A 27,758-nucleotide genomic window follows, 5' to 3' on the forward strand; every position below is an offset into this window, starting at 1 on the left:
GAGCAGGGGGTGAGCTGGACAAAGCAGGGCAAAGGGGGAAAAGTTGGGACAACTAGTATAACAAGAAAAAGTTTAAAAAATTGGGAATATTATACAGTCAAGTACTTCTTTTCGAAGTAATTAATTGTGTGCTCCTGCAGGAAAATCTAAATTAGTAGGACTTTCCCCTCTCTTTCCTTAACCATTTGTAGATAACCAAGGCTCAAAACTAAATTATCTTCCTCCTAAAGTGAAACTGATATTTTTGAAACTGATTTTGCTGTTTCTTTTTCCAGTAAGATTTATTTTCCCAATCTTTCTCCTACCAACATACTAGTCCCTGAAATTATAGTAGTTAACATTTTTATTGAGTCCTTATAATGTGCTAAGTACTGTTCTGACTTCTTTTTGTCATTGATTCTTGATACCTGATTAGTCTGAACTGGTTTCTAACTTCACTGATCCCATTGCTTGATCTTTGTTCTGTTCTAACGTACCAGGAGAACTTTATGCATTTTCCTACTGAAGGGGATTTAGTGACTACATTTCTCATTAGATCGAAGTCAGACTTGGACTATAGGGTCCTTCACAAATTAAACTTATTGTAAAAGATTTCTGTTCTCTTTCATGAATCATTCTTTTTTTTTTTCATGTGCATACTCATGCCCAGTGCTTTAACCTCTAGATTGAATGTGTTCTCACCTCACTAGACTCCTGAGCCATGAGCCAAATTCATGGTAGCTCTAGCAAGTTTCTTTCCTTCTGAACACCTGTTGCCCTCACTGCATTTTGTATTTTCATCTTTGACAATATTCTGCTCAGTTCTTTATTACACACTGTTTTATTTCCCTTTTGTGTGTCTTACTACTGCAATAAACTAAGATCTGGCGTACTGTCATGTCATCCTTCCACAGCACTCAGCATGGTCTTAAGCGCCTTGTAGTGCTAAATATATTTTCTGTGTAGAATGTGCTCACTGATAACAAAGTTAGTTTAAACTTTTACTTAAGACTGAAAAAGATCCACAAAGTAATTACTATAATGTTTTGTATTAAAGTTCAAGACCTAGAATAGCAACAGACTTGGAAGGGAAGTTACATACACACATAACCTGTGATTAAAGTAGATCAGAAGTTACTCATGTGATTAAATTACTGTTCAGTATAAGGGGGGTGGCAATAATTGTGCAGGAAATATGCCACTTGGGGGATCTAGCTTAAGCTTAGCATATCTGTAGAGGAGCCTTGAACTCATACCTCAAAGGAAATGTCCTGGGAATAAAGGTTATGGACATGCCAGTAAGTCATTAATTTAAGTGCCTGTGACATATTGCTTTAAAAATAACAAAGGGAATGATAAGTTTTTAAAAGACCCAGAAGTACACAGGGAAAAACTGTAATAGGAGAAATAAAGGATGGTACATAATCACTATTATTCACAGTATACATCCCATGGCGGGGGGCTCTTTGACTTTCTCTTGATGTTTGGGTCCTTGTCTTATCCTACACCGGTTCAACGAGTTACTGCTAAGCTTATTGATTTCATCTGATCTCTTTCATATTCACCCTCTGTACTCTGCTTGACTCTTGAGTATTTTCTCTTTGTCTCTTGGCTCAGCTTAAGCTTAGTTTATATATTACATATAATACTTACATATTTACAGTCAATTGATTGTTGACAAGAGTGCGAAGACTATTCATTATTGAAATGGTCTTTCCAGCAAATGGTCCTGTGTCAATTGGATATGCATATGCAAATGAACAAATTTGGACTCATATACCATATAAAAAAACACAAAATGGAGCAAAGGCCTAGAAGAAAATACAGCTACAATCTTTATGACCTTGGAATAGGCAGTATTTTCTTAGGTGTGACACCAAAAGCAGAACTGACAAAACAGATAAACTGTGCTTGTAAAAAGTTTTTTTTTAATTATGCTTCAAAGAAAATTATCAAGAAATTGTAGAGATAATTACAGTATGGTAGAAAATATTAGCAAGGAACTTGTTTCTAGAATATAAAAAGGACACAACATAATGGACTAGTTTCTAGAATACAAAACACTTAAAACTGAACAACATAAAGACAATACAATTTTAAAATGGACAAAGGATTTGAATAGGCATTCTCCAGAGAAGATACAGAGGTGGCCTATAACCACATGAAAAGATCCTCAATGTCATTAGAAATAAGGAAAATGCAAATCAAGACTACAATGAGAGACTTCTGGTCAAAATGGTGGCAGAAGTAAACATGGCTCGCCTCCTTGCATAACCACATCAAAATTACAACTAAATTATAGAACAGCCATCACTCAGAACCTTCAGAAATCGAGTTGAATAGAAGGCTAACAACTACAGAATTAAAAGAAACCCCATCCATCCAGACTGGTAGGAGGATGGTAGAGACAACGGGCTGGTTAGGCATCTATGTGTGGTGGATAAAAATTTAGAAGGGATATCTCAGGTGCGAGGAGTCCCAGCTGCACCCCAGCCCAGGGTTCCAGTGCCAGGAAGGTAAGTCCCATAACTTCTGGCTGCAAGAACTAGCAGGGACTAGTTGGTAGAAGAAATTTCTGGGAGCCAAGCAGTTCCCCTCAAAGAACCCACACACAGACTAATTCAGATTCACTCTCTCTGAACTCGAGCACCAGAGTAGCAGCTTAATTGGCACCTATGGCATATGAGGAGGAACTATAGTGGCATCAAGGCGAGATCTGGGGAACAGCATTCTCCCAGACAGGCCACTGTCCTTTTGCTGAACCCTATCTCCACAGAGCCACAGAGCCACAGAGCCCGCAGATGGGTACCATATCTGAGATTTCATCAACCTGGCTAACACTGTTTGCCTCACTCTGGAGATCCCCTAAAACTCTTATGGGCCCACACAAACTGTTAACAGAGACTTCTCTATATGAATGGCTTATCTTGACTCATGCTTCACAACTTCCCAAATCCTATCAAACAAGCAACAGCTGATCTCAGTGAGCCCTCAATTCCCATACCTTTTGCTCAGTGGCCCCAATCATGGCACTAGCAGCATCCAGACTGCACTAGCAGCCGTCAGAGAATCTCAGACTGCTTTATAGCTCATATAGGATGGCCACGGGCAGAACACAGGTTGGGGCCAACGTTGGCCTGCATCTCCTGGGAAACCCCAGAGCCTGCACACCTACTGGACAACTACATAGTTTGTGATAGCACTACCACTCTGCCCCTGCACATTTGATCCTCCCCAGGGAGTGGAGGTTAGTGTTCAGTGGTCACAGCCAGTCCTTGCAGCTAACTGCTCTAGGTAAATCCCTCTCATTTCCTGCCAACAGAAATCAAGGCTCAACTACAAGAGGTGTACCTCGAGTACCCAGCTTCGGTGATAGGGGAGGCTGTGCCACTGGATCCTACAGGACACTGCTATATTAGGCAACACTACCAAGACAGGGAGTCATAGCAGCTCTACCTAATACAGGGAGGCTGCCAAAATGAGGAGACAAAGAAACATGGCCCAAATGAAAGAACAGATAAAAGCTCCAGAAAAAACAGCCAAACAAAATGAAGAGAAGCAATGTATCAGATACAGAGCTCAAAATGCTGGTTATAAGGATGCTCAAGAAACTTAGTAAGGCCCTCAACAGCATAAAAAAAGATCCAGTCAGAAACACAGGATACACTAATTGAAGTAAAGAACAACTTACATGGAAACAACAGTAGAGTGAATGAAGCCAAGAATCAAATCAATGATTTGGAACATAAGGAAGCAAAAAACAAGCAATCAGAACAACAAGAAGAAAAAGAATCCAAAAAAACGAGGATCGTGTAAGCAGCCTATGTGACAAATCAAGCTTCCCTACATTCGTGTCATAGAGTTGCCAGAAGGAGAAGAGAAAGAGCAAGAAGTTGAAAATGTTTGAAAATAAAACAAAACTTCCCTAATTTGGTGAAGGAAATAAACATGCAAGTCCAGGAAACACAGAGAGTCCCAAACAAGATGGATGCAAAGAGGCCCAATCCAAGAATCATAATTAAAATGCCAAAGGGTAAAGATAATGAGTCTTAACTGCAGCAAGAGAAAAGCAATTAGTTACCTATAGGGGTATCCCCGTAAGACTGGGATGTTAAAGGGACTTATTTTAAAAAGGAAGACCAAAACCAGGAACAATAAAATGGCAATAAATACATATCTATTAACAATTGAATCTAAAAAACAAAACAAACAAGAACAGAGAATCATGGTTATGGAGATGGCTTTGATGGTTGTCAGGTGGAAGGGCAGTATCGGGGATTGGATGAAGAGGTGATGGGATTAAGAAGTACAAATGGGTATTTACACAACAGTCATGGGGATGTAAAGTACAGCATGGGAAATGGAGTAGCCAAAGAATTTTATAGGCCAGACCCATGGACATAAACATGGTGTGGAGACTGCTTGAGGGAATGGCAGGTGCTGGGTGAAGGGGGGCAAAAGAAGAACACTGGGACTACTGTAATAGCATAATCAATACTATATAATGAATGAATGAATGAATGAATTTAGATTAAAATACATATCACATAAAGTTTTCTACCTTACCTTTAAGTCAGTCTTCAATTTCTCTTTAATATAGCTGACTTTTGAATTTGTAATTCTCACCCCATCCCAAGCAAGAAAACCCATTTCATTTTCTGAAACCTTGCTTGTCATGAATTTTGCTGTGCAAAGGGGATGTGCACATCATCTCAGGCTTCAGAAGGCAGCAGTGTGTGGAATCCAAAAGTCCAGTGAGCACTCAGAAAATCTGGGTTCTAGATACAGTTTTGTGACTATGTTTGGTTACTTCACTGTCAATTCTCATCTAATAAATCTTTAGAAAGATATTAACTCTTATCTAAAGTCTTTTCCACTCTAATCAGTGCAGAGAAAGGCATCTGGACTGCCAGGACTCTTCTTTGCCTGCAATGCCTCCTCTGACCCCAGATATTTTTTAAAGTGTGGTAAAAAACACGTAGCATAAAATTTATCATCTTAATTACTTTTAAGTGTACAATTCAATAGTATTAAGTACATTCACACTGCTGAGCAACCATCACCACCATCCATCTTCAGAACTTTTTCACCTTGCAAAACTGAACTCAATAACCACTGAACTAACAACTTCCTCCCCCGTCCCCTATCCCCTGGTAAGAACCGTTATACAGTATATTATCTTCATGGTTTTGTCTAACTAGATTCTCATGTAAGTGTTATCATATAGTATTTGTCATTTTGTAATTGGCTTATTTTGCTTCGCATGATGTCTTCAAGATTTATCCAAGTGTGATGTGTCAGAATTTCTTTTCAAGGCTGAATAATATTTCATTGTATGTATGTGATTAATGTAGTTGGCTCTCATACAATCCACTGAAGGTCTGAAGAAAACAAAATGGCTAGTCTTCCCTCAAGTAGAAGGGAACTCCTCCTGCTCGATTGCCGAGCCTCGACTTAGGTCTTTCCTGCCCTCAGATATATGTGTATACATACATCCTGTTTATTTTGTGTCAGGAGTACTCTGATTAATACAATACCACCTTTGCTATATCCACTCGTCCATCAGTGATGAATGGTGATCAACTTGGCTTGCTTCCACATTTTAGCTATTGAGATCCTGGCTTTCAATTCTTTTGGATATATTCACAGATATGGAATTGCTGAAAGATACGGTAATTCTATTTTATTTCTTTTTTTTTTTTTTTTTTAGGAATCTCCATACTGTTTTCCATAGTGGCTGCATGATTTTACATTCCCACAAACAGTGCTCAAGGGTTCCAACTTTCTGCACATGCCTGTCAACACTTGCTGTTCTGTTTTCTATTTCATAGTAGCCATCCTAAAGGATATGAAATAATATGCAATTGAAGTTTTGATTTCCATTTCCCTGATTAATAATGAATGATGGACATTTTTAAAAGCTTGGTAAAATATTACTTAAGAAATAACACAAATGCTAAGTTATGTACAATGTGAAATAAAACTATAGGTATATATGTTGTTTATTCATTGATCGGCAAATTTTCACAAATATGCATTTAAAGAAACCTCCGTCTTCCTCCCGTTTATCTCTTTTACTCTCACACTACTACCATACTCACTTCTAAAACCAGAAATGCGCGTTTCTCCCCCATCAGCAATTCTCTGCAAAATCACTTGGTCATCCTATAATTAACTAAATTTTGACATTATCTACCCAGAGCTAGTAGTGTTGGATTCCAGTGAAAGGCTCAGCACCACAGTACTGCCTCCATCTTAATTCAGATGCCAATCACAAGTCCAGGTTGTCACCTGTGCTTTTGATGTACTGGTTATAAATCAGAGGTCCACTGTGACCTTATCAGATTTGACTAATTTGCTAGAGCAGCTCACAGAACTCAGGAAAACAGTTTACTTACGTTTGCCTGTTTGCTATAGAAGAATATGACAAAGGATACACATAAATATTCAGATGAAAGAGATGTGTAGGACAAAGTATGTGGGAAGGGGTGAGGGGCTTCCATGCCCTCTTCAGGAACACCACTTTCCCAGGACCTACATGCATTCACCAACCTAAAGGTTTTCCAAACCCCATACTTTGGGGATTTTTTTTAAAGGGTTCATTAGGCATAATCAATCATTAACTAGATTTTCAGCTCATTGCCCCTCTCTGGAGAACTGGAGGTGAAACTTAAAAATTCAAGCTCCTAATCATGGTTTTGTCTTTTTGGCGAATATCACCTCATGAGAACAAAGGACTCTGCTACCACAAAGGATATTCTAACAAATTTAGAAATTCTGTGTTAGGAAGCAGGGTCAAAGATCTATATATATATATATATATATATATATATATATATATATATATATATATATTTCTAAATTATTTTTTTCAAATAATATACATACTAATAACAACATGAAATAATACAATAAATAGTTATTTATTGATCAGCAAATTTTTGCAAATATATGCTGATTCATGTGCAAATATACCAGTGAAGCAAAATTAGAAGCACAAGGTTGCTGAATTGACTAAGAAACTTAGTTGGATTCATTTCATAGTTACTGTTATCATGTTAGCAAAATAAACCTACATTCTCTACAAGGACACATCTGCTCTAACACCCACACTTACTAGGTCTAGATCGCAGTCTCCTTGGTTATGTGGGAGACTAAGACATTGTTTTTCCTTGAATTTTTAGTCTTGTCTCATGAACCATTCTACTTTTAAAGTCAGTTTTGCATGTTTAATCTATTATAGTGTGCCCTATAATATAAAAACCCTGGCTGGTTTGGCTCAGTGGATTGAGCGTCGGCCTGCGAGCTAAGTGTCGCTGGTTCGATCTTCCAGTCAGGGCACATCAGAGAAGGAAAACTCTGACTCCAAAAAAGCTCCGCTGCCTTGCGGCATACCTCTTCAGGGGAAAGGCTAAGGGAGTAAACCCCGACAGAAAATCCGGAGCCGGAGTCCCTAAGGCGGTTTGACGTTGTAGTCAACACCGGCAACTCCTGCGGCGCACCTGAAGCCAAGCTGTATTGACTCCGTCTTTCCCTTGGATCCTTCAGCTGCGAAGAGAGGGGGGGGTCTGCTGCATGGGCAACAGCAGACCCTCCATATCACCCTGCCCAGGCTCTGTAGCTTCAGCTTCACTGGAGAGGACACTCCAGCGTCATCGCAAGATGTCGATTCAACACGGGAGGAGACAGATACTGTGTCACTCCTGAGTCGGACTGCACAGCCATTCTCGGCGGTGCAGATAGACTCTTGGGAAGCTACACCATCGTCTCTCGAGACGGACGGCTGCCGACGATGACGATAATATAAAACATAAAACTCAAGTGCAATGTACAACCCGATGAAGATCCTGGTTCAAAAAAAAAAATAGTTTCAATGACAGTTGAGGAAAAGTTGAGAGGAATTTAACAATATTAAGTTATCAAATCCATGATGTCCTTCTATTTATTTGTGTCTTTATTACTTCATCAATGTTTTATAGTTCTCAGTGTACAAGTCTTTTGCCTACTTGGTTAAGTTTGTTTCTAGTTATTTCATTTTTAATGGGATTGTATTATTAATTATGTTAGGTATAATAGTGATATTGTGCTTATGTAGAATACCCTTAAGTGATGCATAGTAAAGTATTATTGGTAAAATGTTGTATCTGCAAGTTACTTTGAAATAGTTTAACATAAAGGAATAGACACATTGATAGATAGACTGACAGGTGAAGCAAATATGGATAAAAACAGAAGCAAACTCTGAATCTAAGTGGCAAATTAATGATCATAAATTTTATTATTTTGACATCTGTGTTTGAATGAAAATTGTAACAGCCCAAAAAAGGAATAAAAGATTAATAACCTTTTTTGTATTTACAAATTCTGTGGAAAGTAACTGTTGGAGGTGGTACGTCAGTTTTTTCTATGTACATAACAATCCTTTTTCTAAAAAGTAAAATGATGACACAAAGTTAGTACAAAAAGCAACTTTTTGACTTAGCCATTATTTCCCGTTATAGCGCTGCATTAGTGATTTAGTTTTTGGTGTGAGAATAATATACAGGATGGGGCAAAAGTAGGTTTAGAGTTGTGAAAATGCCAAACACAGAGTTTATTCTTTTATTGTTATTATTATTGTATTATTTCCCATACAACTGTAAACCTATGGTTGCCCCACCTTGTATGTATTCAAAAGCAGCAAAATAAATAACAAAAATAGCACACAGGCAATAAGGGGAAAAACAAATATACCATATAAATGTTCTTAAATTGTATATAAAAAGGTATATTTGAAGGTGAACTGTAACTTTTAAAAGAATGTTATGAGGACTTAAAGAAAGCCTCACGATGAATAATTTTAAGATATTAATTCAACCCAAATTGATAGTCCATCAACTTGTAGGCTTTTTAAAGAAAATAACATTCTGGTTTCAATACTTACATGAAAAGCAAATGGTTAGGATAGTCAAAAATATTTCAAAAGAATAAATATTGAAGATTTGCACTAAATGATTTTAAAACTTTCTATAAAGCTTCAGTAAGCAAGCAAGTGCTACTGAAATAGATAGAAAAGTGAATGAAACAGAATAAAAAGGCCATCAAAAATAGCCTCTCCCTCTCTCTTGCTACAGTCCAGCAGAGTCAATACTATAATAAACTATCTTGATCAGCTCTTGGCCAATGACTGGTAATAATTCCAAATCTACAAATTTCAAGGTAACAGAAATTCTAAATGTGAATGCCCTTATCTCTTTGTTAGTCTTTTCTTTTTATCATAAAGATGTTCATTTCTGCCACCTCTAAGCATCCAGCAAAGGAAAAAAAGAAAATATAAGAATTAACTTCTTCACCATTTTTATTGTCAATCTAGAGTTGATACTAAATAGATAAAGGTGTAGTAACCCAATACTAATGAAGGTTGTTGATGATGACCCAAATTCATGAATAAATTGTATGTAACAGAGAAGCAATAAATTAAAGTGTAGGTTGAGAACATGATTATAGGTTAAGATTGTTAATAAAAAGTGTTTCAGAAAATGGCACCTTGCTTCTTGTTATATACAGAGCAAATAGTTTGGGACTGAGTCTCCTCTTCCCCATTTAATTCCTGTGGACTCTGCAGTGTAATCAAAGAAAAGCTGTTCTTTGCCATGGCACCAACTTTTATAGCCAATGTGTATTTATGTGAGCAATTAACACTCAACAACATCAGGAGTTTTCTAGTTGAAGATTAAGCTAATCCATTCATTCAAATTCTGAACAAGGATACAAAACTTGTTTCAAACTATCAAGGGCCAACTATCTGCAAATAGTTGAATGAAACACCTCATTCTCTTTCTCATTTAGGAACATCTCTCATTCCCTGATACTTTAAATGTTCAAATTCCTCAGGCTAGATCCTAGGTTCTACAATGCAGAATTGGACCCATAAAAATACCATTGATATTGTCACCCAGAACAGATCCTTGAGGCTGCACCAACATTTGCATTCACACATTTGGGAACCTACTGCTAGAATCACAGGTGCTGAAGCTCTGAAATCTGCACCTGGATGCTGCTGCTGCTGCTCACTGCAACTGCCCACATTAGCATGGATTTTGTATGGCCTTTCATTTCCTTATCACCAGTCTCCACCTTTAAGCCTGGTCAATAAAAGCTGGGTCATGTACAGAACCTGCATCTTAGCTGTAAGAATATCTTGTACTGGAAGATAGGCTCCAAATCATCAGAAGGAAGATTTGCCAAAGCAAATAACAGGTGCTGCACAGTAGAAAAGAATGAAAAATGCTCATAACTTTGTTTTATAGGCACTTAAAACTCATTATAAACTTAATTTGACCTCCTGGTATTTCTCTTAAAAATTTTGTGTGTTCTCCTAATCATCCAGGCATTAAAGGCAGAGATATATAAGTTTTCATGCGCTATTCTCCTGCACTCCCTCCCATCAGTTACGTACCAAATATATCTTGAATCCGTCCACTTCTCTCCAGCTCCACTACTATCATTTGAATCCAAGATTTTGTTTTACTTAGAATATTACTAAATGGTCTCACCCATTTTAACAGCTTTATTAAAATATAATTTACATGCAACATATTACACCCATTTAAAGGTACAATGCAATAATTTTTCAGTGTTTTTCACATAGTTGTGATACAAATTGAAAACAACAATCTCTTTTAGAACATTTTCATCACCCCCAAAAGAAACCCTGTATCCATTAGCAGTCACTCCCCATTTCCTGCCAATGCCCCTAAACTTAGGTAACCACAAATCCACTTTCTGTATAAATAGAGATGCCTATTTTGGAAATTGCAAATGAATTAAATCATATAGTACATATTCTTTTGTAACTGGTTTCTCTCATTTGCACTGTTTTCAAGGTTCATTCATGTTGTAGCACTATCAGCATTTTATTTCTTTTCATGGCTGAATAACATCACACATAAAAGGTGGATGTATCACATTTTATGTATTCAACCATCACTTAATGGACCTTTGGATTATTTCAACTTTTTGCTATTAGGAATAATGCTGCTACGAACAATCATGCACATGTTTTTGTATGAATATATATTCTCATGCTTCTGGATATACACCTAAGAGTGGAAATCTTGGGTTATATGCTCACTCCTTTTTTAATAATTTAAGAACTGCTAGACTGTTTTTCCGAAGTATCTTCTCCATTCAATATTCCTACCAGCAATGTATTCAACATTTCTCCATATCCTCGCTGACTCTTGTTGTTCTCCATATTTTTTTAGTATGTCCATGCTAGTGGCTGTGAAGTGTTAGCTCAGTGGAGTTTTTTTTTTTTTATTACTTTTTATTGATTATGCTATTACGGTCATCCCAATTTTCCCCTTTTGCCCCCCTCCACCCAACACCCGCAACTCCCTCAGGCAATTCCCCACACCATTGTTCATGTCCATGACTCATGTGTGTAAGTTTTTTGACTACTCCATTTCCTATACTGTAATTTACATCCCCATGGCTATTCTGTAAATACCTATTTTTTACTTCTTAATCCCCTCACCTCTTCACCCTTTCCCTAACCCTAACCTAACCCTAACCCCCACTCACCTGGCAACCATCAAAGCACTCTTGGTATCCATGATTCTGTCTCTGTTCTTATTTGCTTTGCTTTTTAGATTCAATTGTTGATAGACAATTATTTATTGCCATCTTATTGTTCCTGGTTTTGATTGTCTTCTATTTCTTAAATAAGTCCCTTTAACATTTCATTTAATAGTGGCTTAGTGATGATGAACTCCTTTAGCTTTACCTTGTCTGGAAAGGACTTTATCTGCCCTTCAATTCTAAATGTTATCTTTGCTAGGTACAGCAATTTGGCTGTAGGTCTCTGCTTTTCACAACTTCGAATATTTCTTGTCAATCCCTTCTAACCTGCAAAGATTCTTTGGAGAAATCAGTTGACATTCTTATGAGGATACCCCTATAGGTAACTAATTGCTTTTCTCTTGCTGCAGTTAAGACTCATTTTTTACCTTTTGGCATTTTAATTGTGATTCTTATAGTGGGCCTCTTTGCATCCATCTTGTTTGGGTCTCTCTGTGTTTCCTGGACTTGCATGTCTATTTCCTTCACCAAATTAGGGAACTTTTATTTTCAAACATTTGAAAACATCTTGTGTTTTGAGGTTTTATTCCCACTTGAGCCTGCAGGCCAGTAATTCGGAACTCAAAAGTGACAATCTTTTTCTTCAATTCATCTATTAAACTATCTAATTGGAAAACTCTGGGGATCTTTTTTAGTTCCTAAAAAAATTTCCTGAAATTCAATCTTCTCTTTTTGAAGTTCAAGTTGTCTCAGCAACCTTTGTTTTGTGTATGCAAATGGGGATTTCTGCATTCTCTTCCTTTCTGCTCCTCCTTCTACTTATCTCTTCTAAATATCTCATTAGTTTTTTTTACCCACTGAGCCAGTACATTATTGTCCAACTGGTGGGGAATCAGGTTGACTCTAACCCAGTATATCGGCTTTGTACCCACCAGGAAACTTGCAGTCTACTGATGAGGCATTCAGGGAGACTTTCCTTTCCTCTCATTCTCTTATATTCTCCCAGTCTGAAGGACCAGAGGAGGAACCCTTCCATCTAGTTACTTTGTGTGTTCTCAGAAGTCAAGGAAACGTAATGAACTCATATGGGGCTCATGATAACTACCTCTGCTTACCCATTCATTCCAAGATGCACTGAGATTCCAGTCTCAGATACAAAACTGTAAAGTCTTTCTTTGGGGAAAATAACCTCACATCATTTTTCTCTCTCTAGGGCCTATTAGAATCCAAGGGCTCACTAGCATCTAGCCTCTATGCTCTTGGCTCCCTGAAGCTTGGCTCAGGAAAGAGAGATAACTTCAAAAGTTGGTAGGAAGTAGAAGAAAGATGTACTTACGTTGCATTTGTCTCAGAATATCCTAGACTTCCCTTGGTTTTTCTTTTGTTTGAGGTGATTCCCTCCTTACAAGGAGATCAGCAATTTTGATTTTCTATTTTTTCTTTTTTGAAAGAGGGGACTAAATTTATTCTGGGTTCAAATAGAAAAAGCACATCCATTAAATATGTCTTTTAAAGATGTTGTTTTCTTAAGTTTCCTAACACTACTCAGTAACTTAAGTTTTATATATATATCTGAAAATAAGACTTTAAATATATGAATTAGTTTTTCTAGCAATGGATCTGACCTTTTCTTTTTACATTGTAGTTTTTAACATGTGGACCTTTGGAAAAATTCTGAAAAAACATTCATAACTATTGTGTGTGGGAGACAGGCAGTTGTGGTTTGAAAGACTTTGACGACCACTGTGTGGAGACCCGCCCAAAAATGGGAACTTAGGACTTAACCAGCAGGTTTCTTATCTTTCATGTTTGCTCTGAATCCCACCCTCCGGGGGATTTTAAAGACAGAATAGAAATACAAAATGGCTTTTAAGAGAAAGGGAACCTGCTCTGTTTTTCTCTGTATAGCTTCAAATCCGTGTCAGTAGAATGTGAGAAACAGAATGATTAAGTAAGAGGAAATGATTTTGACCTTGTGTAAAACACCTGGATGTTTCAACCCTGTATTGATCTTCATTTCCCTTTCACTCCCTGCCATTTGGGGAAGGGCTGCATGTTTTCCTTATGCATTTCCACATGTGGAAAGTAGATAAAAACCCTGGCTGATAAAGAAACGAGGGCGATTTTCCTCAGAGAAAACACCCTCCCTTCCTTCCTCACATGGAGAGCATCTGAGTAGTTTCTTCATCCACTCCGAGGGACCCAGAGTATTTCTCAATTGTGTACAAAGTTTTTTAGTTGTAGAAATATAAATATTCTCAAACTAGCAGAATTAGGATGTCTTTGAGTGTATTAATATATAATCTTATGTCAAATTGGTTTAAAGAGTAAGGAAAAGTATTACCCAATATAAGAAGTCCCCAAATAAGGGAACATGAAAAGTGGATTAACTCAACAGCACAATAGTAGCATTAAAGACCCAGGTTTCTTACTCTCTTACCCTCAAACTGGTAGCCCAGGCATCACAGCAGTCGGTGGACATCCAGCACACTTCTAGGTTGTTATATGTAGATATGTGACAGAATAAGAAGAAAAGTGTCCTTTTGTTACAGAAACAGGGGTGTCCAAAAACAAACCCCAGAGTTTGTGACTGGGGGTTGGGGAAAAGGAAGGAGCTTTTAAGACGCCTTTGCATGCCTGGCGCTAGTTGCTAGTGTCTTTGTTATGCAAAATGGCTTTGATACTTCCAAGGCCCAAGAAGATGGGAGGAGTCTTGAACTGTAGGATAGTACGGAAGGAGCCTACAGAGCCTGCGCAGGGTTCTGTGAATGGTCAGAACTGGTTGCAACACCCACTGAGTCAGAGGACGTAGTCAGGGATATATAAGCAGCTGCGGATGTTTCAGCTGGGTCTCTGGGTCTCGTGCTCTCTCTCTCTCTCTCTCTCTCTCTCTCTCTCTCTCTCTCTCTCTCTCTCGCTTGGTCTCGTGCTCTCCCTCTCTCTCTCTCAATCTTGCTCTCGCTCACGCCCCCTCCATGCAGCTTGGTGAAGGGGTCTTCTCCATGTGGTTTGGAGAAGCTAGGTTCTCCATGGGGATTAAAGAAGCTGAGTTCTCCATGCGGTTTAGAGAAGGCTCTCCAGGCTGCTTTAAGAGGCTCTCGCCATGCGGTTTTGAGAAGGAGAGGAGATCCACGCCGTTTGCAGGAAGAAGGCAGTTTACAAGGAGGCTGAGAATCCATACAGTTCTGCATTGAGAGCTGGAGGGCACCACAGCACAGAAAGGACCTTCCCAATCAGAACTGAGTGATTGGCAGCTACTGGTAAAGCTGAACTGTGCCTAGGAAGTAGGGAAATGCTGTTTCTGACTTTTCTAAGGCTTGCCTGGTTTGGTAGGGGGAGGCAGAACTATGTGTTTGTGGGTATTTTAAAGAACATAGGACTCAACAGCAGAAACCTGCAAATAATCTAAATCTATTTAACTGTTAAACAGTTTCTTTTCTTTTCACTAAACTTTAGTGTTGAGAGTTGTAATTCTGGCGGTGGGCAATTGGGCCCCTAACTAAACGGCCTGTGGGTTCTGTTTCAATCGGAGCAGCCCAGAAGTTCTGTTACACTTTTCTAATAATATTATGAAACTTAAGAAAAGAACATGATTGAAAGTGTTATTATGTGGAGATGCATTTAATGGATCTTCCTTTTGTATTTGGACACATAATAAATTCAGTTCTCTCTTTCAAAAAGGAAAAATAACAATATATGATTATTAAAAACCCCCCATTTGTTTACTCTTAGCTATGTGACCATGTGGATGGAGTCACCAGGACTGCATTGCAATGATTATCAGAACCGAAGTGTGAAATTGGTCAGCATCACACAAAGATGGATATTGAAACAAAATCAGTTTCTAGATTTGGGGCAGGAAATAATCTGTTAAGATGGTGACATAAAATTGGATGTACAGACATGTCTGACTTCAGGGTCCACATTCTTAACCCCCATTATTTTACTACTCACATTCAATAAACCAAGTATCAAATAAATTATTTAAAATGTTTGAAAACTCAGCTTTATTAATTTTTAAAACTAGAATTTTGTAAGTAATATTTCCTGTGTGAGTAGAATTACTTTGTCATTTCTTCCAATGTTTTTGAGGTGGTCCAATCTCACCAGCATTGTTTGAGTGTCCTTGTATGTCAATGTGTATTCTGTGTGTCTGTGTATATAAATTAGAAAAATTCACTCCTGTATATGAAATAGGTAGATGATCACATTGACACATATCCATCTTAATACTAATGAAAATATTATTATGTAATTATTATACAGGTAAAGAATGACACACTAAATTGAACTATAATTGAAATGGTATTGAATACACAGAAATTTCCCCAAAACACGCTTAAATAAACACTAGTATTCAAGAACATTTAATTTGGAAGCAGTTATGCAGCATGTTCACAAATGAAAATGAAGTTCTTAGCAAAGTGCATTTTTTTGAACAGTGACAACAAATAAGCTCTAGTAAATGCATACACACTCTTCTTTTTTAATAACCGTTAAGAAAGATAAATCAGGCTTGCCAGTCACTGACATTATTTTTTGTATAAGAAATGACCAGAGTTGTCTAATTTTAAAAACATATGATTATTTCTCAATTAAGTTATACAGGGTGATTACCATTTACTTTTCCAACTCAAGTTTCACTGTAACTATAATACCACTGATTGCATAGCTGTTTCTACCAGAAAACAGCATGATTCTTTTTTCTGAAATGTAATTATTATTTGTATCAAACTATTTTCCATATTCTGAGTACTTAACTGATTTTTTTTTTTTTTTAGAGAGAGAGGGGAAAAGAGAGAGAAACTCCAATTCATTGGTTGTTTCTTGTCTGTGCTCTGACCAGAGATCAAACCCACAACCTTGGCATATCAGGACAATACTCTAACCAACTGAGCTACCAAGCCAAGGCTCATAGTCTGAGTATTTTAGAGGCCATTTTTACCCAGATCTGTTTTTAGGTACATCTGTATATCTAGAGAAGTTTTGCCTCTATGTTTGAATGATCCAAATCCTTATGAAACTCTTTTTTCCTTAGAGAAGGGGGTATAGGAGAGATTTTTCAAAACCTCTAATTAGTCATAACACTATTAAGCCAGTTTATTATTGGTGAGGTTTTCAATATAAGAAGCAAGCATTCAAAGAGAGAATGTTTGTTTTATGCTGCAGTTTAGTCCCTTGGATAACTTAAATTCTTTTCAAAACCCTCATATGTTCCTAATGCCCACTCTAATGGGACAAGGAATGTGGTATCTCAATTTGTTTATTAAATTTCATATAAGTATGTTGCAGGAGAGTGTTTTACATTCCAGTTGAGAAGAAGAAGTGGGTAAAAAGTACTGAAGTACTGACAGAGAAGTCTTTGTGGCTCAGGTATGATAGTTTTTCTCCCTCAATAAACTTGTGGTTTGGTGCATTATTCAATGAATATAAACATGCTAGTTGTTTCACAGAATTTCAGTTGAATTCCTGTCAAACCATTTCCTGTACAGGAAGCATGTCCTTAATCTATAAAGTAATAACTTCCTTTTGTTTATATAATAAGAAATAGTCAAGAGCAGATGAATGTCCACTTGGTTTTATACCTGTCTTCAGAGAAATTTAACTGCATGGTCCTTGTGGAGGACATGCAAATGGCAATGACTGCCTCTCCATGACTGGATCAGGGGAAGTCTTCCTGCTGCCTTTTGTGGAGAAAATGCTAGCTCTCTCCATGTTCAGGGTTTCCCACTGCTTGATCCAAGATGAGGTACATATTTTAGAAGGGCCTGCACATGGGCCGGTCAGTGGCTCTCTCCTGAGACAGTCATAAGTGAAGTTCTCTGCGTGACAGAGCAATGAAGGCAGGCAGAATTCTCTGAAGCGATGAATGATTTTCTCTCTCTTCGGAACTTTTACAACAGAATATGGAGATTAGTGATCAGTCAGAAATGGAAGAATGCTAACTCCCAGAAAGAAGCAGTGGCTATGGGTGTCTTGAGTAAAAGAAGGGGGTAACTTATTTCTAGCACTGCCTTGAATTTTTTTATTTCTATTGTACATTTTCAGGTAATATTAAAACACATACATATATCCTGAGTCAGTTTCAATTGCTTTCAGTCAGAAACTTTTAATATAATTCCCAAACTAATACTTTTTTAAAAAATTGGAACATTATGTAGTATTTGCCACCCTGATTGACATGGAAACAAGGACGGTGACAAAAGGCTTGTATACACGGTGTCTGATGCAAAAGAGTTTGTGCATTCACTCTTAGAGCACTTCCACTGGAAAGATTAATGTTTCAGCCAAAATGGGTGTGTAGATAGTCATGCTACATCTCCCCCCACAACTAAGAATGATTACAACTATCTCAAAACTGGAGACAACCAGAAGTTCCAGAAAATTGAGCTGCATGGAAGTCCAGCAAACAAAGATATAAAAAAGAAATACTCATGAAGATAGGTAGGAGGAGTGGAGCTGGGCCAGAGGGAACATGGTATAGAGGTGGTGGCAGTGACAGCAGCTGTGGCTGGCTGGTGGAAAGTGCAGTCACTCATTAAAAAAAGTAGGGAGGGACACCTGGAGAGTGCTCCAAGCACCACACCAGACTGCATAGCTCACAGTTCCAGCCCTGGGGAAAATAAAGCCTCATTGCTTCTGACTGTGAAAACCAGGGGAGTTGGGGTAGAGGAAGAAACTGCTGGTCTCTCAGCAGAGTCCATTTGTTAGAGGGTCCCCACAGCTCTAGAAGGTCTGCAGATCCACCCACTCTGGGAACTACATCCAGGGCAACAGCTAGACAGGTACCAGTCCCATACAGGAAGTGGGAAAAGTGCCTGGAAAAGGGGCAAGTGCTTAGCAAGCGACATTGTTCCCTCTCATACAGCACCACAAAATAATGAAACAGGTTGCCCAGTACTGATGAATATCTAAGGCTCCGCCCCTTACAACTTAACAGGTATCACAGAGCTACCTAAGACACAGAGGCAAACACAGGAGCCTGTCAAGTTGAGGAGAGAGAGAAGTATGGCCCAAAAGGGAGCAGGTCAGAGCTCCAAAGGGAGAACTAAGCAATGAGGAGATAGCCAACAAAACAGACTCAGAGTTCAAAACACTTGTGATAAAGATGCTCACAGACTTGAAAGATATGCTTGAGTATGGCAAACGCATAAGGGAAGAAGTGAAGGCTATGCTAAGTGAAACAAAGGAAAACCTACATGAAACCAATGGTGAAGGGAAGGAAACTGGGGTTCAAATAAATGATTTGGAACATAAGATATAAACAGTCAACCAGTACAGAATGAAGAAACAAGAATTTGAAAAAATGAGGAGAGGCTTAGGAACCTCTGGGACAACTTTATATATGCCAACATCCGAATTGTAAGGGTGCCAGAAGTAAAGAGGAAGAGCAAGAAATTGAAAACGTGAAAAAATAATGAAGGAAAACTTTCCAAATTTGGCGAAGGAAATGAACATACAAAACCAGTATGCACAGAGTTCCAAACAAGCTAGACTTAAAGAGGACCACACCAAGACACATCATAATTAAAATGCCAAAGGTTACAGATAAAGAATCTTAAAAGCAGCAAGAGAAAAGAAGGGAGTTACCTACAAAGGGGTGCCTATAAGACTATCAGCTGATTTCTCAAAAGAAACTTTGCAGGCAAGAAGGGGCTGGCCAAAGTATTCAAAGTGATGAAAAGCAAGGACCTACAACCAAGATTACTGTATCCAGCAAAGCTATCGTTTAAATTGGAAGGGCAGATAAAGTGCTTCCCAGACAAGGTAAAACTAAAGGAGTTCATCATCACCAAGCCATTATTATATGAAATGCTAAAGTGTCTATTTAAGAAAAAGAGGATCAAAACTGTGAACATTAAAATGACAACAAAATCACAACTATCAACAATAGAACCTAAAAAAATAAAAACAAAAACAAACTAAGCAAACAACCAGAATAGGAACAGAATCATAGTTATGAGGATCATTTGGAGGGTTATCAGCTGGGAGGGAGAAGGGGGATAAATGTGAAAATGGTGCAGGGATTAAGAAGCATAATTGGTAGGTACAAAATAGGGGGAAGTTAAGAATAATATAGGAAAGGGTGAAGCCAAAGAACATCTATGCACGACCCATGGACATGAACTAAGTGGGGGTGGGATTGCTAGAGGGAAGGAGGGTACTGAGCAGAGGGGAGCAAAGGGAAAAGAAATTGGGACGACTGTAACAGCATAATCAGTAAAATATACTTAATAAAAAGAAGACTAGAGAACAGCTTATTTGGGGGACCAAAGTAATGATTAAAATAAATTTTAATGTTTTTTTTAAAGTATTTTAAAGTCATTTAATTAGGTTGTGGAGCTTGTGGATACAAAGGAATAAGTAACAGTCCCATTGGTTAAAAATGAGTAAGTCTGATAAAATCACACTTAGTGAGACAGTGAGTAAATGGGAACTCATGGGAAGGTAACTCAGTGACACCTGGCAAAGGTGAAGATGTGTCTTCAGGAGGTGTTTGTTTGGGAAACTCTTGCAGATGTTACAAGACATGCATAAAAATGTCTATTGGGGGACTTTGTAATAAAAAAAGATTTCATGTAATGAATGATCGCAATGAATAAAAATATGAAAAATGGAAACCTCTTTAATGTAGTTTGTTCTACATTTCTGTAAGCCTCACTACAAATCTCAGGGACAGTTATCATACCATTTAACAGATGAGGAAATGGAATCACAGAGAGGTTACATATTTTGCTCAAGCAGAGTAAGGGGTGGAGCCAGGGTTTGTATCCTGGTTCTGGAGACCTTACTTACTTTTACTTAAATTGTGTTTGTCATTGTCTTTTTGAAGAAACATGAGCTGAGATAGATCTAATGCTTCACAGTGTTGGCACCCAGGGGAGATGTGCCTCACCAGGTGTTGGCAAGTGCTCAGTAACTCATTCAATGAAGTGTGAGTTCCTTACAGGAGTTGTAGGTGCTGGGGGCAAAGCATCCAGAAACCAGGAAATGTCCAGGAACTGGCTATCAAGATAACTCAAGATTGGTGTCCTGGCAACAACAAGTTCAACAATAGAGAATTGGAACTAAAGTGACCCTGGTTTGAATCAGGTCATTTTGTATACATGCTAGATTGGGACAGAGTCAATCCAATGTGAACTAGTACACAGGTGCTTAATGAAAAGAGCAATTAATGATGGGACTGAGGCATTTGGAGTGGAAGCAAGGTCGATTCTCCTCAAAACAGTGTCAGACTGAAGGGTACTTGAAGCTCCAAAAGTGGGAACAGCAGAGGCAGGACACCTCCTCAGAATGAGTTGTCCTGTGGGTGGTGGACTCCCTAGCAGTGAGTCCCAGAAGGAAATAAGATGACTCAGGTTTCCCTTTGAAATGTATCTCCCTGCATGTAAATAATCCTCCTCCTATCTAATCTAAATAGGTTTGCAAAATTTAGTCACATTCTTTTTATTATATTGCTAAGATAATAATACAGAGACTACTCCCCAGTGGACTTCCATGCCTCCTTTGAGGACACTTCATTTTATTTTCTACTTGAGGGCTGTTAATAAATTACTCTCCAGCTGAGTACAGTTCAATGCTAGAGCACTTAGCTTATTTGACCTTCACATTAATTATTTTTATTACACCAGCAGGAACTTTAATCTACATTTTCCCCTTCCCTGCAAAGCCTCAGGGCCCTGAGCAGACCCAGTTCTCTCATAATACCAAAGGGGGAGCTCCTTAAACACCTACATTGCTTAGAAGTTCTCTCAAGCGGGCTAATCCAAACTCAAATTTCTGTCAGATCAGTAGATATAAGGGATTCGTTTGTGCATGAATGTTTTGAGATGCCATTAAAATTCTTACAAAAACTGAAAGTGAAATGAGGAAGACTGATTGAGCAATCATCTAGACGGGCGAATGCCAGGAAGACCTATTATATAGTAGGAACAGAGATGCAGCAGTGCAGGGAGAAGAAAATTCAGGAGAATTCTCCTGAGGGCAAGAGCCAAGCTGGCCAATGTAGCCAATGTAGGACATCAACAAACACAGATAACAGGAAATGATCCTTTCCCTGTGGTCACTTATTCTAAAGACCTGAACCTTCATAGCTCAAGGAATGAAATGAATGACTCCACAGAAGGGAAGCAGTCACGCCTTTCTTGTTGTTTTAAGACAAGAGAAGAAATGAAACTGAAGGAAGGTGTCTCCATCCTCCCCCAGAAGGAAAACCCCTTTGTCCGATTCTCCAAAGATGGAACACTGCTGGCCTTGACCTTGCTGCTAGCCCTGGTGTCCTGCTGCCTCATGGTGCTGTCTTTCTGCAGGGTGGCTGCCCTGCAAGCAGAGCTCAGGAGCCTCCGGGAGGAACTGCAGGAGCACCAAGCTGAGCAGCTGCCAGGCTCTCCCCAGGCAGGAGCAGCAGCCTCCAGGGCAGCTGCGCAGGAGGCTCCAGCTGCCACCACGGTACTAAAAGTAAGTTTGTAGCAGCTGAAGCCCTAGGCGCAGTTCTCCCCGCAATGCTGCCTCCCTTGCCTCAGATGTCTTTGCCATAACTTGAGGTTTTTCTCCTCTTAGGGGATCTTTGCTCCACCAGCTTCAGGAGAAAGCAATGCCAGTCAAAGCATCAGGAATAAGCGTGCCATTCAGGGTCCAGAAGAAACAGGTACGTTTGGGGCACAGAAACCTTTAGGAGTCAAAGATCCCAGCCTTCACGGCTGTGGAGGATAGCACTGGTTGGGGGAGTGAGAGATAAACATAACCTAGAAACTGAAATTTTCCATCTAAATCAGATGTGGCTTTACAGCAAGCCCAAGCACTGGCAGGTTTAATAGGCTGCACAGCACATTTTGTTCTCAAATGAGCAGATTTTGTGCATAAGAGTATTTGTGTGTGCTATACTTTAAGCATAGAGGAAGAAAAGGAGGCACACATTTCTCATCAAATAGATAGTTCACTACTATGTCAGAAGCATTGTCCGTCACTCCAGAGGGAAAAAACAAACAAAAAAACCACTACATGTGAATGTAGAATTGGTTTTGTCTACCTGTGTCATAGAAGGTCAGCTAAAGACAAACGTTTCCTGAGAATGCATTGGATGCTGTGAAATAAAATGAAGCAGGTGTGTGTGCTTCATTGGTTTTTTTTTTTTTTTTGCTTTAAAAATGTATTTTATACACACACATACGCTGATTTTAAAGCTTTTCCTTAGTGTGTGCGTTTTCAGGGGGTCCACATATGCATAATCTTCTTGTAACAGTTCTTTAATGGTTTCTTTCTTTCTTCATCTTACATTTGTTCCACAGAATTTTATAAGTTCCTGAAACCTCACATTTGGCAAGGCCCCCTAAAATGCACAATTTTAGTTCCTTCATTTCAAAGATGAAGAACATTTACATTGCATTTACTAATATCACAATTTAACAAATCGTTGGCATCGTCCCCCTTTTATATTGAAGAACATTTTTGAAGTACCTAGAATGTGCCAGGCAGGAATGTACTAGGCTAAGTATCATCACACGTACTGTTTCCTTTAATCTACACAGTGTGACTGTGAGGTAAATAGAACATGTGTAACTATTTATATATCTTTACACTTCTGAAGAGAAATGTGAGAAACAGAGTAGGTGTTCTTCTATCAGACACACACATTAGATGTTCTGACTGTACACTTACTTTTCACTAAATGCTTTATTCATGAAAATATTTTTATTTTATAAAACCATATTTTTATCTGGTTATCATATCTTCATGCCAATTATCAGAAACAATTGGGTTTAAATATTTTTAAGCTAAGAAACACTTATATAATACTTTAGCACACCAATTATTTTTATATTTAACATTTTATCATTTTCTACATAATTGAAAAAATACAGCATTTATAGTATGGTATATTTTGTGTTCACATATATTAAGCATTTTTCCTGCTGTTGAGTAATTCTCACACATCTATATTAGCTTACTCATAATACAGTTATTTAACATAAACTTTTTTTTTTCTGTAATGAATACATCAAATTTTTGGTGCAGATCTCTTTTGTTTATGAGGACTTACATGTTCAAAATAAATTTCATACATTAAATGTCTGAGCTAGAAGGATGTACATCTTTATTATCCTTGCTACCTTTTGCTTATTGCTTTCAAAATGAGTTATAAATGCAATTAAAATGTAGTGTACAAGTTCTCCACAGTTTTACAGCTCCTTATCTTTTAAAATGTATTTGTTTAGTCTAGTTTAGTACTTGTAAAACAGTGTCTCAAATTGAATTTGTTGATTGCTTACAAATAAGAATTAACTTTTTTCCACATATTTTAATAACTTCTAATTTTATCTTCTGCTATTTTTATTTATAACTTCTCATTTGTTTCTCCTGTTTTTTATAATTTTGAATGCACTCTATATATTAGACACATTAATTATGTATCAAAACTTTTATGTTAATAGTTTTACAATATTGTACTGCTTTTAAAAATGTATACAGAATATTTGCATCTGTATATTTTAATGTGATAAGCTTGTCTTTTTTATTTTCTATCATACAGCAAAGATAAAAATATATTTGTTCATAACCTCTTAAATAGTCTAGGCTACCCTCTGTTATTTTGACTTTTTTACAATTTAGTGTTTTAGTTTGGTATTTAACTCATAATTCCTTCTGGCATTTACTTTAATAGATTATGTTATACTAGCTTTAACTTCCCCTTTCTTCTTTTTTTTTCTTCCAAACTGCTGCTAAATATCTCAACCAGATTTATTAGATGATACTTTTTAACTTGTTTGCAATAGAAAGCTTACCATATTATATTAACTTCCTCATATACAGTTGAATCTATCTGGAGACTGTTTTTCATCGATTTATTAATCTGGTTATCTGTATTAAATAAAATATTTTAAGTGATTTTGTAACATAATAAGATTCAATATCTAGTAGGATCAGGATTCATCCATCATCATCTTCTTTCTTTGCTGGTATTCCCCTGCATCTACATGTTAGTTTGAAAACAAACCTTACCTTTACCATTGCAGAAAGGATAGATACTCATTACAGCAGATTTAAGAGGAATAGAGTAATAAATCAATAACCCCATGAGTTGTACTTCCCCAAAATATACTCTATTAACCTTTAAAATTTTCTCCCATGTTCATGTATTTGCATATTTGTGTTTTTATGTCACCAAAAACACAAAAAAATTTCCCCAATAATTTGCAATTTTTAGAAAGGTTAGATATTAACATAAAATTCTAACCAAGAATAATTTACCCAATTTCCACAGTCCATATGTAATCACTGTTGTCATCATGTTTTGCCTCTAATTTTTATAAACCCTTAATATAGTAAACAGGGATGGGCAAAGTAAGTTTACAATTGTTCTTATGGAAAATAATACAATAATAAATAATATAAGAATAAAGTCTGTGTTTTATGTATTCACAAGGGTAAACCTCTTTTACCCTCTCCTATATAAACAGTATGTATAATATATAGTATATATCATGTTTATCTACTGTACGTAGTACATACTCATTAATCTGAGATGGAAGGTTTGAAGATGAGAGCCTTAGTGACAGATAATATATGCTATTCCTTGTCAATAAAATCAGCTGAAATGTTGTTATAGTTATTCTTTTGTGCAGGGAAAATTTATTTTGTTTAGTACTACTCTAAAATTAATGTATATACCCAAAAATATTGTCTGAAACTCTATGGTTTTGTTGTTGTTATTTGTTAGGGTCTTTTTTCTGGAACTGAGAAAATTCTATGCAGTTTGAATATGTGCAACTTTCCTTCTATTATTATTATTTCTTTTAGTTCCATTCTAGTTCTGATTTATTTTCAGGAAGACTCAAAAATTTTTGGTAGTGCCTTTTACTTTCAAAGTGTTTATTTATGTTCTTATTTATTAATTTTCTGTATATATTTTGGGACCATTAATATTTTGTTGGAATTTAAAACTGAGGAAGAAAATGAATTTTTACACCGTTTAATTGATATATTCAAGAAATTTTAATATCTCTATTAAATATTGAATTTAATTTCCCAATAAGGCATGGTTTTTCTTATATAAGTTTCACTGTTATTTCAAAGTTAATTTTAAAAAGTTTTTTTTGCTGCTTTAGAGTCTTAGCATTTTCAAATAGCTTGTCAAACTCTTTTAAAATGTGCGGAACTTTTAATAAATGATTTAGCATTTGATCTCATGCTTATTTTTAAGCCACAGCAACATACTTATGGATTTATAACATAGGATTTATACTTAACAGAATTATAATATTATTTTCAATTTTTATCTAGAACTCTGCTTTATACATACACTTTTCAATGACAATGTGTCATTATTTTATAACTATATCAAAAAGGTTCATAGCTAAAAATTGCTAAATAGCAAACCAGAATGTTACCTCTTTTTTAAAAATAAATCCAACACAAATTTCACTAGCCACTTCAATTTTATTTTGTGTGTGTATACAATTTATAAACATACCTCAGTATGTTGATTAGAAAACTCAACCTCCCCAGCACACAGCAAGCCTAGTACTGTGTCAATATTTGGTACTTACTATATATAATCTAGGAAAGTTGTCTCTTTATTAGTATATGTCCCGTGTGTACAACTAAAAAGTAGAACTATGTGGCCTGGCTCCTTTTTCTTGTTCTGTACATTCATCATGACACTTTCACACAGTAGGGAGTCTATTAATATTTGTTGATAGATTTTGGGCTCAATATGAAGAAGATAGAATGATTTGGGAATTATTTGGCATCATTTTGTTGAGGGGATTTTCCCATGTTTCACTTAGAGACCAACTCAAATTTTTTAAAATTCTATATTTAAAGCAATTAATTAACCAAAGAATGAGTTTGATCACAAGGCTAGAGTCATGGGGAGAGTTTGGGAACCCCTTGCCTCAGACCCTCTTGGTACACCAGGTAGACACCATTTGAACTGAAAAGTCAGAGAAACTCCTCCCATATGCAGCAACCTCTTTAAACTTTCATGGATTTCTGGTTTTATTTAATGTTTTTTTATTTTATTTTAACTGAATTATTATTTACATATAGAAAGTACATATATCTTAAGGATATAGCTTGGTGAATATTCCTAAAATGACAACAGTAGATCAAGGGACCACCATCAGCCCACACACCCACTTGCTACCACTACCAATCCTCCCAAGGGTAAATTCTGCTTTTACTTAATTTTATAACTTGCTACTTAACTTTTAAATTGGCTCCAGTTTTGTTTTTCTTTAATTATATTTTATCTCAGTTAAAGTCTTAAGTTTCATGTGTTTCATAAGATGACTTCTGATTATAGTTTAACAAACAGAAATGTGGGGAAATCCAGGATCAAAGAATTGCCAAATGATTCATATTAACTAAAAATTCACTTTTAAGCCCATAAAGTGTATTTGCATATATTCTAATAAAAAAATAAATGAAGTGATATTGCTTTGAAAATATTATTTGTTAAAATTTCTTCACAAATGGAATCATGATAACACATATTTTGAACCCTCACCCTCATTAATTATGTTTATTGGTTATAAACTTAGATTCATAGAAATCTATTCATTTTTAAAACCTAAAGATAAGCATCTTTGGGGTTCAAGAAGAAAATGAATTCTTTTTCATGGGTTCCTACTGGACCCATTATCTTATTAGTTTATAAATAAAATCAGGTAGCCTTTGTATTTTCTCCATTGTTATTCATTAAGGTATTTAAAGGTTATTAGAAGTAATGTATTTTAAGTTATAGAAATTCAAAACATATTTTATAATATTTATCATACTTGTCTCAACTTAATAATAAAATAGTGGTGAAAACACGAACAATTCAAAGAAATATAAAAACAAGAGTGACCATACTTCATCTTCTATATATTTATTGTAAGAATTTGAACAAATTACCTTAAATTATATTTCCTCATTTTTAAATAATTTTTTTTTAGTTTGGACTTATTTTAGAAGTATAGAGAAGTGCAAAGGTAGTGAAGGAAGTGGTCATATAGCTCTCATCCAGTTTTCGATAATGTTAACATCTTACATGACCATGGTACCTCTATCACAACTGAGAAACCAACATTGGGACTTAACTAATAATGAAACTCTGGACTTTATCTGAATTTCACCAGTTTTTCTACTAATGTTCTTTCTACGTCCCAGGGACAATTCAGGACACCACATTGTATTTAACATTTTAAAATCAAAGTTCGGAATATAGTACACAT

General features: G+C 36.8%; 1 protein-coding gene across 1 annotated transcript in view; it reads left to right on the plus strand.

Annotated features, from left to right (window-relative positions):
• Nucleotides 1-21,476: 21,476 nt before the first annotated feature.
• TNFSF13B (TNF superfamily member 13b) overlaps nucleotides 21,477-27,758 on the plus strand; it is a 61,513-nt gene continuing 55,231 nt past the window's right edge. The window contains exons 1-2 of the mRNA XM_090258593.1: nucleotides 21,477-21,999; nucleotides 22,102-22,189. Coding sequence (XP_090114719.1) covers nucleotides 21,649-21,999; nucleotides 22,102-22,189 — 439 coding nt within the window. The 5' untranslated portion in view covers nucleotides 21,477-21,648. The remainder of the gene's footprint in view (nucleotides 22,000-22,101; nucleotides 22,190-27,758) is intronic.

The sequence above is a fragment of the Furipterus horrens genome, unplaced genomic scaffold, assembly GCF_987537825.1.
Source record: "Furipterus horrens unplaced genomic scaffold, mFurHor1.1.pri manual_scaffold_12, whole genome shotgun sequence".
Classification (NCBI taxonomy): domain Eukaryota; kingdom Metazoa; phylum Chordata; class Mammalia; order Chiroptera; family Furipteridae; genus Furipterus; species Furipterus horrens.